The following is a 14,229-nucleotide window of genomic DNA, read 5'->3' on the forward strand; positions in this document are numbered from 1 at the left end:
AGTGTCTTCTAATTTGTCCCTTTTGCAGCTATTGACAAAATTGACAAAGCTTCTGCCATTCCCCCAATTTCAGCAAGGCAAAAATAAAATGGTGCTCTAGAACGATTGGCCTTCTCATCAAGCAATTAAATAATCAACTTACGGTAAATGTTCTTTTCTGGGGAAGAAAAGCAGATTCTTATTTTACGTGCTTGTTCAATCTGCTGAAGGTAATCTGTTGTGGTCTGCTCAATATTTACATGTGGTAAGCTGTAGTCTGCACAATTAATTTTTCTATTGCATAACTGTAAATATTTAGCTAATTTGATTATTTCCCCAATCTAACATATTTTTAAAACTTTTTATTTCTCTACCCTGGATTTTTTTTTTTTGGTAGATAATTATGGTAGTTTCATTTTGAACATGCAAGCTATTCTTGGAAGGGACATTTTTTCTGTGCCCGAAAATAGATAACGACAGCACTCCGAACTAAAACTGTAGAAAAGAATAGTTAAGGAGAACTCTAGACAAACAAAACCATAATAATTATACTAAATTAATTATGAGTTACTTTTTGACCATTAAGTCTGCTTTTGATGAAAAGATTCTAGTAGGCTTTTTGGACCTAACCATCACCCAAAATACTGTGTCAGAAAACGACACAATTGCATAACAGGGTAGCACATAGTCACTCTTCAATTTCTAACCCAAAAAATGTACCCACTGCTACGCCACCTCCCCAAGAATCCCCACCTCCCAAATAAGAGGCTACACACGGGATTTGAGTTAAATGGCTGTAGCAGCAGTTTTATTACAAAATGTTCAAGTAAAATAGGATTATATATAACAATAACTTATAACAAAACAATCAATATATAAATATCTAAATATATCTGGAGGTCTGTGAAGGCACCTTTTACACTGACATTGTCGGTCTCTGCAAACCACTTAAAACACTGGTCCTTAGCCGCAACACACCAACTCAGGGACTAAATATGACTAACTGCAGAGACCTTGTAAAGATAAGTATTGTACCTTTTTACTGATGAATCCGCCAAAGCCAAGGAACACGCAGCGGAGACAAGTCCTCACTGCAACAGAAAAAAACCCCACCAAGTACACTGCCAGCACAGAACCTCAGAACATATACTGTCAAACACAAATATGAACAGAAATAGGAAAAAAGGGGCAGATGGGTGGGAAGTTCGCTCGAGAGAGACCCCTCCTTCATCTCCTAAATCCAGCCAATCAGGTAAGTGACCTCCACCCCCCTGTAACATTAACCTGTAACCCTGTACTTCTCAGTTCCCTGTCCACCCTGTCATGCAGTCCTTTCGCCTATTTTCTTTTTTACTCCAGGACTAACTCTGTATTGTTGATTTTCTTCTCAATTTAGCCTTGTATTAAAAGGCAAAGTCTACTTATTTGATAGTAACCCCACCACCACCCCCACACACTCATTTCACATTGTGGCCATAAACCTGTAGAAAACATAGTTGGAAAATATACTTTTAGTACTTACCTCCTGCTTCCGTACTGGAGAGGGTACCATCTTGATACTTCAGTGAGATCCTGGGACTGTCGGATATCCCATATCTCCTGAGGAGATGCTACAGCACAGTGCAGGATCATCTTAACGTGAGAATTGGGATCCTCATTATTACCAGACTCCCATGAGAAGGTTGCTGTGGACAGAAGTTGGGTTAAGAAGTGGAGAGAAGTTGAGTAAGGTAAGTATATTTTCTAACTTTTTCCATAGGTGTTTTAACAGCTTTAATGCAGCAATACGAAAAGGCGGGTGGGACTATGTAATATGTTCAAGGTCCACTTTAACCTTCGGTACAGATGCATCTTGAGCTCATTGAAAAAAACATTAAGAAAATACCATGAGCACGTAACCAGATGTTTAAGTTTACCAGTGATGTTTGTCCTGGCCAAAGTTCTTCTGTAAAACATTTGTGTGTGTGTTCCTTTATTTTCTTTTCTAAGCATCAATTAAGGGGCCTGGTTGTAAGATCCAAAGCAAAATGTATTTCATTATGCTGAGTTATGTTGGTACCCCATGTTGCTGGTCATTTTTACACCTATTTATAAAGCAAATACTTGACCAACACAAAGGTCAGATTGTGCTTGTGGAACAGCTTTTGGCTTACAGGTGCTGGTCCACTCCAAGGTGTCACTCTCTTAGCTCTCCGCAATTTCGGCATGCCTGAAGATCTGTTAGAGCCTCTAATGAAGCCAGTGAAAACTATGACAAGGATGAAGTGAGAAAAATATATTTTTGATACACTGTTTACAAATAAACTTGTATTCTGAAAAATAGGAGGGGTTTGTCAAAACCAATGTGATATTGCCTCAAAATGAAGGCTTTCATCAGCTTACGTGATTCAGCGTTTTTCCCCTGCATGGCAAGCTACAGGTTTGGTTTAATCCTCTCTCTTTTTAGCAAAACATACTCACCTTTCCTTTGTTCCTCCAGCCAGCTGCCAGGAGCAGGAGAAACCACCCTGTGTATGCTAGGAGTCACACAAAACACAGGATACACAGGGATATGGACTCACCGTGTGACAGTGTTGGGGCTTCTTGATTGGCACAGCACTGCTCGAAGGATTGAGTCTACTTGAACTCTTGTTTAGAGAACTGCCGGTGAGCCAGGCAGCTGCTTTATGTGAGAAAGCAATGGCCTGAATCTCTGGATTGGTGCAGCACAAGGTATTTTTTTAACCCTTGTTGCAGCACTTACCAGTTAAAAAAAGAGTTACTTATGGCTGCATTACAGTAATAAATCTTGAGGGTTCAATTGCAATTTAAAGCAAACCTGTGCTTTGCCCATTCACAGCACTATATACTTACCTTTCCTTTATTCCCCTTCAACTCCATTCAGTGGCAGGAGTCAAATGAAATACCCAGTACTGCAAGGTATAGAGAAACATGTTGCTTGCTGCATGTCACATTTCTGGGCCAATCAGGGCTTTCATATGGGTAGTCCATAGTCTTGAGTGAGCTATGAGTCACATTCAAAGGTCAATTCAAAGGTCCATCTGTTTTCCCAAACCTGTACTAGATATAAATTTAGATCAGAAACCTCACTAAGAAAGAGACTAGTGGGATCAGTATTCCCAGTGGCCCATTCCTCTTGCTCTGTTTGGCTAACTACGTGGACGCGTTAGAACCTACTGCTGTCTGTAGGGAGTGTCCCACTTCACTAACCTGGTGATCTTTTTCTCCAATGCAGAAAGTAAAAGTGATAAGCAATTAGAACAAAAGGTGAGGGCATATGATCCAATGGGGACACCTGTCATTGTGGCAGCTGTCTGAGGGCTTGTTCATGTCCAGACCAGACATTTTCTTGTCTGCAGTTGAAATGTATCTCAATATATTCCTACTGTATTTCTGGACTCCTTTAACACCAGTGCTGTCCATTTCGGTGAGGAGAAAAAAAATGCTGCATGCACTATTTTACACTGGAATGCATCAAAAACACATCAAAAATACATTTTAAAAAAAGCACTGCACCGCATTTGCAGAAATGCACCCAGATCTGGTTCGGACATGGTGTGAACGAGCCCTAAGAGGAGATGTCTCCTTACTTCAGAGCAGTAGTAGCTAGGCTGCACATTATATTCAGTAAATGTAATGTTACAGAAAAGAGACTGCAGACATTTAACTGGAGATGGTCAGAGACTTTGAGCATGCATACAGAAGGTATGCTACAGGAGATAAACAGAGAATGTAGATATGATATAGGAGATTGTCGGAGACTGTGAACATGCTATAGAAGAGATGGTTCATAGATAGAAGACACATTACATGAAACTGCTAGAGATCACTACTATTGCAGCCCCTTTACAAATTAATACTCCCAAATTTGTGCTCCCTAGAATCCCCTTAAAATAAAATGTGCGCCACACTTGATATTTCTCTTAGCATTATAAAATATCAGAAAGAAAAACATAAACTGAAAAAAAAGCATAGACAGCACGTAATTTTTTAAAAAGATATTACCATTTACCTACAGTACTCGATATAAGTCTAAACTATGGCTACTATCTTCAAGGACCTTGAGGGCTACACAATAAGTATACTAAGGGCCACAAGTTGGGCACCAGAGCTTTAGAGAGATTTCCTCTTACTTTCTTGGGTACAGGAGGTGAAGGGAATTCTCTTCCTTTGGGGACACACACAACACACATATATATATATATATTGTATGTATATACACATACATACAGTATATATACTTTTACCATAACCATAATGATTATTATTGAATTAATTAACTAATCATTGGAGGTAGCATGGGAACTTGACTGTCAGGAACTCCACAACAACAATGAAAAAGCAGCACTTTAACATCGGAAAAGCAATGCTAAAGATTGACCTAATGCATATTCACTGAACATAATGTACTAATGGAGTGAATAAGATGACATTTTATGAGCTGAGTTCTTTTCACTTGCTTATAATTTAGTTGAAATCCATTTGATTTTGCTCCGATAGCAAACTGGTAATGAATTCTATAAATTATATATGTGTGAAATCGTGCAAAGAAAAGGGACATTTCTATTTGATAAACAGTAGGTACCTAAAAGTCACACACAAAAAGAGAAAATAATGGATTGTTCCAACTGGCTTTTGACATATACAAAACTGATTTCCTAGGACTACTGTGTCATATTCATAAATTATTTCCTGGTAATCTAGAAATTTTAGAATCTTGAAGTAAGCAGTAACTCTGCTTGATATATGTCTAACATCTGGACTTTAATTACTCCAGCACAAATGTTCTAACCTCCAAGCATGCTTCTAAATCTGTAAGGCAAAGGTAAGCCTTTAAAACCAGCACTTGCTGTCCACCCATAAACTGAAGCTCTCAGCTTCGCCTGCTTTACAGCTGCTATGGAATGTAAAGTCTCATTAAAGTGGAACTCCAGAGTGTTTTTCTTTAAGGTTTAGATTGGAGAAGGGTTAGAACCTGACATTTGTATGGCTGCCTGTAACCTCACTGAGGAGATTCTACTATACTTCCTGTGTGGTCACTGGAACAGGAAGCAAAGGGAATCTTTGCAGCAGGGATGCTATCTGTGCTCCATCTTGGGACGTTTTTCCATTTCTTTCTGTGTGGTCACTGATACATGAATCCCCCAGTTGGACAGAGACAGCAATGACTAACCCTTCCCTACTGTACCAAATATTATAATTATATAGTGTTCAAGAGACACTCAGGACTTAGGCCACATGAGTATACCTATCAAAGAAGCCATTTACTGCATTCCCAGTAAACTGCTGCTTTGAATGCGATACTCTTATAGGCAAAACATGCAGCCCCAGGGTTCATTTCATGATTGGCAGGGAGAAGAGGGAGGCCAAGACACAACCTTAGTGATGGGATCTATGAGACTTGCATCTACTTGCAGTAGATTGGGTCACAAGTACAGCAGGCGCAATACTCCCCATTGCATATACACAAACTTTCTTAATGAGGAAAAAAATCAGCCTCACGGGAGGAGACTGCTTTGGGAACAGAATAAATAACTTATTGAACTCTAGTACTTTCTTGTTCCCCTAAGTTGGGCTTTAAATGTGCAATGCTGTACAGTCAAATCCCGGTCAGGACACTATTTGCAAGGAGTTTGCATGTTCTCCCTGTGCTTGCATGGGTTTCCGTTGGGATACTCTGGTTTCCTCCACACTCCAAAGACATGCTGGTAGGTCAATTGGTTGCTTTCTAAATTGGACCTGTACACATGCATGTGAAAAAGGGACCTTAGGTTGTAAGTTCCTTGAGGGCAGGGACTAATGTGAATGTGCAACTATGTAAAGCTCTGTTTAAATTGTCAGCGCTATATAAATATATGTAATAAATAAACTTCAGACATTTAACCTGCAAAGCACCTTCCCCCAAAGCCCAGTATTTTTTTTTAAATCCCAAACATACCCCGTTCCTTGAAGTCTTATAGCCGGTCCAGTCCTGAGTGGTGTAATAAACTGCATGGCAAGCATGCTGTATTAGTCCAAAAATTGCTCTTAGCAAAACTGGCATTATTAAATCAAATTGTTTTCTTTTTCCACAGCAGAAAGTTGGCAATTTGCTTTTGTCTTATAAATCCCAACTCTCTTCTAGGCAAAAAAAACCAAAACTTCACTTGGAGTGTTTATGAAGTCCTCAATGTGGAAATTCTGTCTAGACCTACAAAACCCAGGCTTGGTCAATCTTTAGGGTTTTACAATGCTTTCTTTCTCTTAGCCCTGAGTTCTTTCCAGGTTAGAGTATGGAAATATTCCTTTCACAAATAGTGTAACTCTGGGATTTTGCTATGACATAATCTGGAAGACGTTCAACCAGAGCGATCTCCAAACGGTTCCACCTCACTGCCTAGTTTGCTCACCTGTCTTCCCGCTTTTCACAGATTGATATCTTGACATTTCACCTGCATTGAGCTAGAAGTGTGTACACTATTGATTCAAGAAAGCAGAACAGCAGTAAAACAAACAAATTATACAGTTCGCTCGCTACTGGCAACAAAGAAAATGTGGATGTGGGTTTAGTTTACTCTTCTCAAATTAAATCAGTCATTTTGCTGTTTAGCTAGGTAGGAAAACATTACTGATTGCTTTCCTGCTTGTAGTAGGTAATAGATTGTGGTTCATAGAAGCCTGCTTCCAGATGATGCAAGACTTTCTCTGAGTTAATCTTTAAATGGCTGGAGAGTGGCCGACCGACTCAAGCATGGACTGGAAGCTTTACTTTATAGGCTTCTGTTTACTTATATATGAGAATGTTAACAGTTTAAAGAGGACTTGTACTGTGTGTACTGTGGATGCTGTGCCCAGAAAAGGCAAGTGAAAGACATAGGACCAGCCACCAGTATAGGCTGGTCTCCCTGCAGCTGATTTTATCCACCATTACCGAGAGTTACCATTCTCTGTACTGTGTCTCTATGTGGAGACAGTAAGGACTTAACTGACAAAGTTGCCATCCTGGTGCCTGGCCAAAAAGCAGCAGAGGAGGAGGATGAAGCACAGATCCACATAAAGAATGAAGCAGTAGCAGGGAGATTATTATTATTATTATTATAAAGGATTTATATAGAGCCAACAATTTGCGCAGCACTTTACAAAAAGGAGGAGACAGTACAGTTACAATATAATTTACAATACAATACAGTTTTATTACAATAGGGTTAGGAGGGCCCTGCTTGTGAGAGCTAACAATCTAGTAGGGGGGGCAAGTGATACAAAGGTAATAATTGTAAGAAGTGCATACAATGCGGCCACATCGTCATTGTGTTTAAGGGATTGGATTGGCACCATTGCCCTAAATATTTTTTGTGAGTTTAATAAAGCTGGCTCTGTTTGGATCCTTGCATTGCAGGTCCTCAGGTACAGCTTTCTCTCCAGCAAGTAAAACAGTGAGAACAGACATGACATCACCAAATCTGATTCTAACAGGGTTATTCACCTGAGGGTGAAGAGTTTGGAGAAGGCAGGAGAAGTGAACAATCTAGGACAACATAGCTGAACTGGAAAGTGAGCTGAATTGGAGAATTTTTCCAAATCAACTATGTTTTCCTAGATTGTTCACTTCTCCTGCCTTCTCCAAACTCTTCACCCTTTTGTGAATAACCCTGCTAATTTCTAAAGACTTTATTAAGAAATGTAAACTTTCTACAACAGAGATTGTAATGGTTTAATTTGGCCTTTTGTGCAGAAGGCTACCATAGTAGTAAGTGGTTAGAAATGATTCATGCAAGAAAATCGTAAGAAGTGCATACATTGTGGCCACATTGTCATTGTGTTTAAGGGAATGGATTGGCATCATTGCCCTAAATATTCTTTGTGAGTTTAATAAAGCTGGCTCTGTTTGGATGCACGAGTAGCACAGTTAAACGACTGTATGCAGCATAACACAGATGCAGAGGGAAATTTCTTTGTGCACTACCGAATTGCATTTGTTTCCTGTATTAAGCACAGTGTCATTGCTTTTTATACACTTCTAGTTCTGTTTGTATTTGTGGTTGATATGAAAGTGTTGTGCTGTAATGTTTTGATGCTGTAACACGGAAAAACCTAATTTCACAGGTTTCCACTACACAGCTTCAGGTTGGTCAGGAAACGATGACAAAGAAGAGCTTCAGAATTTATTTCCTCTACTGTTTCTCTAAGTTACATAACCCGTGATTCTTCTCACACTGTACAATAAGAAGGCCCCATATGCAGCTGCCTTTCTAACTGGCTGTCATGACATCTGTTCCCTCTTCTTCTCCCCACTTTCATGTGTTAACTGAATCTAACTCCTAACTGGATGGAATTTAAGGCATAGTCCAGCTTTTACAAACATTTTATTAAGGCACCTGCATTTTTGAATTGAAAACTGCATAGCATTGCAAGTACAATCAGTTAACTATTGGTGCCCTGCACAAGCTCCTCCGGGCACTTCCCCCAGCCCCAGGTCCGCACCTCAGTATGCACCTTTGGTTATGGGACTGTAGGAAGTAATCAGTGGATTACAAGTACAGTGATGTCACCACACTTGTGCTCCATTGAAATCTACAAGTTGCTGCCATGGTGGTGGATGGGACTTGTAGCCCCCCTCCCCCCTTTACAGATCCTTGTGGATAAATGATGCGGCTGTGTGGACGGAGTCACGTACTGACGTGCCAAATTCAGTTGAAAACAGAAGGCTGTGGCACCCTGGTATTCAGTTGGGTGGCATGGTGGAGACGTAGTTTAAGGGTAGGGGGTTGTGCAATGTGACCATTTTTCATGTTGCACCCATATTTAGCATGGTCACAAAGGTGGAGTATGCTTTTAACTGAGTGGGAGTTGGGAAGGGGAGGGGGAGTCAAGCTTTTACACTTCCAGGAAGTGCTGAAGCTTTGCACAATCACACACACATACACATACACACACACACACACACACACACAATAATTTAATACATTTATGTATTCATTATAAAATGAAAAAAGCTTCATATCTGCCTCATTTAATCCTCTTTACAGCAGCACACGCACTGGGGACAACCAGTCAGGCTCTGCTGCAGTGCACATGTGCTGAAAACAGAAGAGGGTAGGATTAGCAGAGGGATGACCTTACAGTCAAATCAGTGACATCATCAGTCAAATCAGCAACCTCAGCAGACAAGGGGGTGTATTTTGACCAATATTTTGATCAAATATTTCCTGTTACTGCAGTGGAGGCAGAGAATCTGACTTTGTTGTCCAATAGGGCTGCATGGATCATAATGCTGGCTGAAGAGGATTTCAAATAGTTTTACAGGTGAAACAGGTCCCATCTAACTGTGCATTCAGCTGCTTGTTTGGAGTTAACTTTAGATCAACTCAGCTTACCTTAAGTTACATTTGAAATAATCCAGAGCAGCCTGGTTCATCCATTTTTTTTTTCAGGACAGATGATGTTTACTGGATTCTGTCATATCCCACATCTCCCTCCGAGAGCTACATAGGGCAGTGTTGAGGACCAGAAATAGCCTACAACAGAAGTTCAGACCCTCTAGATGAGGAAAGGGGCATCCATGGGGTTAAGCCAGAATGGCAGACAACTAAATAGCATCTATAGGTGTAAAGCAAGCATGGCAAACAAAAGGATGAACACCAGGTTAAAAGTTTTTTGGGTTTCTTTGTAGATGAGGTGGGGAAGGGTTAGAGCAACCTTTTTACCACAGAGTAACCCTTAAAATAATTGGCAGGTCTGGGAGAAATCCTGATAAAACCAATCCATCTGGGATTAGTGAAAACATTTCCTTTTGTATTGGTGGTTAAAAGGAAGAATACTCCCAGAATTCCACTCTTACAGGCAAATACAAAGATTATTGGTGTTATGCCACTGGCTCTTCCAAGTAGCGTTAGCCCTGGAACTATGAAGCAACCATCAAATAAGAGGTCAATCGGTCATAGCTCAAGGAATGCACTAGACATCTCTGGAGGAACCCTAGGGTTCCATGGAACCCTGGTTTAGAATGGCTGCTTTTGATTTTTTGCTGTATGTGTTCTCTGGTGGGAAAATTCACACCTGTTTTGTCATGGTGACCATTGTCACTGACATAGAAAGTGAGGTGAAATCCAAAAATTTAGAGGAGTCACCAGAGTGTAATGTGAGGAAACTCATCCAATGGGGGAATTATTCTAACAACAATCTTCTAAGATTTGAATTTCTCTCACTTACTGTGAAATTCCCTCTTGTTTCCTGTTGCATCTCCAGAATATGGAGAAAGGAGTTTAAATATTTAAAAAAAAGGCTGTACATACCCTTTAATCCAGTAGCTGGCTGAGCTTTCGGCAGGGTGGAGCTTTTGTTCTAGCCTCTGAGTTTTACCTTGGACAGCACTCGTTGGCAAATCTCCCTTGTTTATTTGTGTCTTAAACCACGTGCTAAGGTAGAAAAACAAAAATAAGTCCTTTCAATAATCATCCTGAACTGTTTTCTTATCTTCGTCACACAGCGATCATGTTTTGGCTCTTAATGGCGTGTGGAAAGAGAGGTGATGTCTGCTAGTTGAAGGCTGACAACACCGCCTTTACCCAGCCTGTAATTCATCAGTTACACTTAAAACAATAGAACTTTCTTATCGACTTGACAGCAACATGATATTGTGCCAATTGTGTGCTAAACCTGTCTAGTCTTCCATTAAATAATTCTTTACAAATACATAAGCACCAACCTGCGATAGAGATATCAGGGAAGACATAACTCTGGATGTCAGTAAACAGAATGCAATACAGCGTGTTAATGGACTCATTGTAACTGTATGATTTCTCATTATTCACAGCATGTCTTACATTAAAGATCATTTAATGCCTCACATCACCCCAGAGAACATTGTGCAACTTTGTATAAGTAGGTAGATAAAGCTCTCTGTCTATTGGCGAAACATACAGTACAATACGTGAGCCATTTTGTGTTTTAGCTCATAATCGAGATACTTATGCGATTGCCCATTTTGTGCTCTTATTGTAAGGTTTTCTTAAAAGTATTTTTGACATTCTCTGGTTTGCTGTGCAATATTTTTTGATGATTATGTTTACTTTTCTTTTTAGCTTTCCTTTCTAATGCTGTCACAGGGACAGGAAGTTAGATGAAATTTCCCAAACAGGGTTATGGATGGCTACAAAAACTTAAATTGAACAGAATGTTTTACCCTTTTTAAGTCTAATAGAAGTAACATTTGAATAAATATTATACCTTCATGGTTTAGTTTTTCAATTCAATCAATTGGAGGCCCACACTTATAAAAATCCTTCATTTTTTTTGTTTAAAAATGTTCAATTCCTCATTTTCTAGTTGTTCCCCAAATAGCTCTGCCCTCGCCCCCTGTGTGGGTGCTTCCATCAGCTAGCTGGCTGCTGAGGAGGACCCGTATGTGCGCGATCCCTGCCGTGCCCGCAAGTAGCAGGCCACGATGCTCCTCTCCTCCCAACAGATTGACTGACGGCAGAAGGAGCCTATGGCTCTTCTGCCCTCAGTATCCCCTCCTGCAGCCAAGGTTTCTGGGACCGGCGGCGGTGACATTGTTGTTCACAGGTAAGTGTGGGGGGGACGAGGGACAGAAAAATGCACTGGGTGTTTTTTACCCTAATGCAGAGATTGCATGAAGGTTAAAAAACACCCAGCCTGAAGTACTACTTTAAATTGCATTTTGGTTGAATTTTACAGAGGCATACTTTTGATTTAGGTTTTTTTTATTTTTATTTTTGCTTACCAGTTTTGGTGGCTGCTTTTGTTTTCTTTTCTTTTTTTCAGGCCTTTTTTTCTTTTATTTTCAGCTGATAATCCTGCAAATAACACAGTTCCTGTCCCTTGAGCTCTATGTTTTTTTCTTCACTGTATTTATGTAGAGAACATGGTTGTCGTACATACTGGACTTAAAACATTTCTGCCTTTGTTCATCTCCATCACATTCTATTCACACAATAAAAATAAGGTTATTTGTGCTTTCTTTTAATTTTACAGTGATACTGCATTTCTGGCAAGGTCTACAGGTATCTTTTGTACTTGCTGAAAATGTTCTTCTGAAAACTTATGCAGACACAACAACTAAGGACCTGTAAGCTTTGCTATTTTACATTTTTGTTTTTAGGTTTAGCTATAATTTAAAGGTCCATGTTGCAGGGAATCTAGTTAACGATGAGGTGCTGAAGGTTAGACATGTAATGGTTATTGCTAGAGCCTCACGGATTTGGTTAAATTATGGTTTTATATCATGGCTGTTCTGTTCTTTTTATTTTAGGAGGGTTCACAACTGCTACAAGTGTCGGCAGTGTAGCTTCACAGCAGCTGACACCCAGTCCCTTTTGGATCACTTCAACTCTGCGCATTGCCAGGAGTCTGATATCACTACATCTAATGGTGGAGAGGTCCATGGGACACCTCCCATCAAGGAAGAGCCAAAAACTGAGATGAAGGTGTACAACCTTGTCACCCCAGATTCTAAAATGGGAGAAGCCATATATGACAGCACTGTGAAGAAGGAAAAGCCAGATGACAAGGACGTGCTCAGGGAGAAAGCTTGGTCTGATGGTTCAGTAGATGACCTTCATAGTGTTGCCTGGAGAGGATCAGACATTCTGAGAAAAAGCCCTTCCTATACTCAGATAGGGCTGGGCCTTTTGACCACTGTGTCTGTCAACCAAGAGCAGCAGAAATCCTCAAGAAATAGCCCAAACGTTGAAGCTGCACATCTAGCAAGACCTCTGTATGGCTTGTCTGCCAATGCCAAGGGATTTCAATGTACGACGGCTGGAGCTAGTGGAGAAAAATCAGGACCGCTTACACCACAGTATCTAGCTACAGGGGATAGCAAGTCCAAGGAGGAATCCCAGTCACTTCTTCGGGTAAGTCCATTTTCTCACACTATTTATATTATTTACCTACAGCTTTCATAGAACATTTTTGTCTAAACTTTGATACTTTGTACTGCAAATATAAGCTACATTGAGGTTGATGCATTAAATGGCAGCAAATGGAGCATCATTACACAACACTGATTGCTAATTAGTCATTGCTGTATAACTAAAACAATGTTTTGTTGGGAGGGGTTGGAACCTTTGTCAGTTTTATTTGCTGTCTGTGTCCTCATCAGAGAGATTGATTTCTCTGCACTTCGTATCTCCAGACACTCCACAGGAATTAAGTAGAAATATCCCCAAAATGAGGGTCACTTTTCACCAGAATACAGGTGAAACTCGAATAATTAGAATATTGTGCAAAGTTCATTTATTTCACTAATGCAACTTAAAAGGTGAAACTAATATATGAGATAGACTCATTACATGCAAAGCAAGATAATTCAAGCCGTGATTTGTCATAATTGTGATGATTATGGCTTACAGCTCATGAAAACCCCAAGAACCCCAAATCCACAACCTCAAAAAAGTAGATTATTACATGCAATCAATAAAACAAGGATTGTACATAGAACAATATCGGACCTCTGAAAAGTACAAGCATGCATTCGTACTCAGTACTTGGTTTGGGCCCCTTTTGCAGCACTTACTGCAATTACTTTTGCACGATATTCTAATTATTCGAGTTTCACCTGTAAGTATCCCTAAAGATTATTTCTCTAATCTCTTTTTTTCTTTTCTTCTGGTAACAATGGTCCCCAGGGCAAATAGTGAGGTTAGATCTCTGCCCAGTTGGTATATAGACAGCAGTAACAACCTGACGGAGATGATAAACTTTCCCCACTCTATACACAACTAGAAAAAAATGTTTTCCCTGAATTTTTTATTTAAAGAAAAAACATTAATACAGTACATTTTAGGATTTGTTTCTCTTTTTTTGACTGGAATTTTTTTTTTTTTTTAAAAGACTGCAGTACCCTGCTTTGATAGGATTTCATAGATCTGTTAACAATGGCCTGATTGACATGGCCATTGTGACAATGGCCCAGTGACAGGGAATTTTTTTTTAAATTTAAAGATTCTAAAAAGGCTATCCTTTCAGGTTCTTCTTTTTTATTCCATGTCACATTTTCTTCTTTAAAGAAAAAAAATACTAAAAAACAGGGGTGATGTTAGGAGGGCAAAGCTCCTTTTAAATCTGCACCTCCTTCATCTCAGATATGAACCTTTGTGAGATGTACAGTGCTATACTGTACATGGTACAGTACTATACTATATGTTAAGCTGGCCATACACCTTACAATTATCTGCAGATTTTCTGTGGTCAGATGGAAAAGGTGCAACGGATTCCTCCATCTACACTGAGCTGTGTGGATGGAGTCAT

The 14,229-nt window shown here is 39.8% G+C and overlaps 1 protein-coding gene across 1 annotated transcript in view; it reads left to right on the plus strand.

The window, feature by feature from the left end:
* Window positions 1-14,229, plus strand: part of TRPS1 (transcriptional repressor GATA binding 1) — an 82,468-nt gene that overhangs the window by 42,255 nt on the left and 25,984 nt on the right. The window contains exon 3 of the mRNA XM_018558488.1: window positions 12,230-12,833. Within this exon, the coding sequence (XP_018413990.1) occupies window positions 12,230-12,833 (604 nt within the window). The remainder of the gene's footprint in view (window positions 1-12,229; window positions 12,834-14,229) is intronic.

The sequence above is a fragment of the Nanorana parkeri genome, unplaced genomic scaffold (genome assembly GCF_000935625.1).
Source record: "Nanorana parkeri isolate BGI_ZX_2015 unplaced genomic scaffold, ASM93562v1 scaffold343, whole genome shotgun sequence".
Lineage (NCBI taxonomy): Eukaryota > Metazoa > Chordata > Amphibia > Anura > Dicroglossidae > Nanorana > Nanorana parkeri.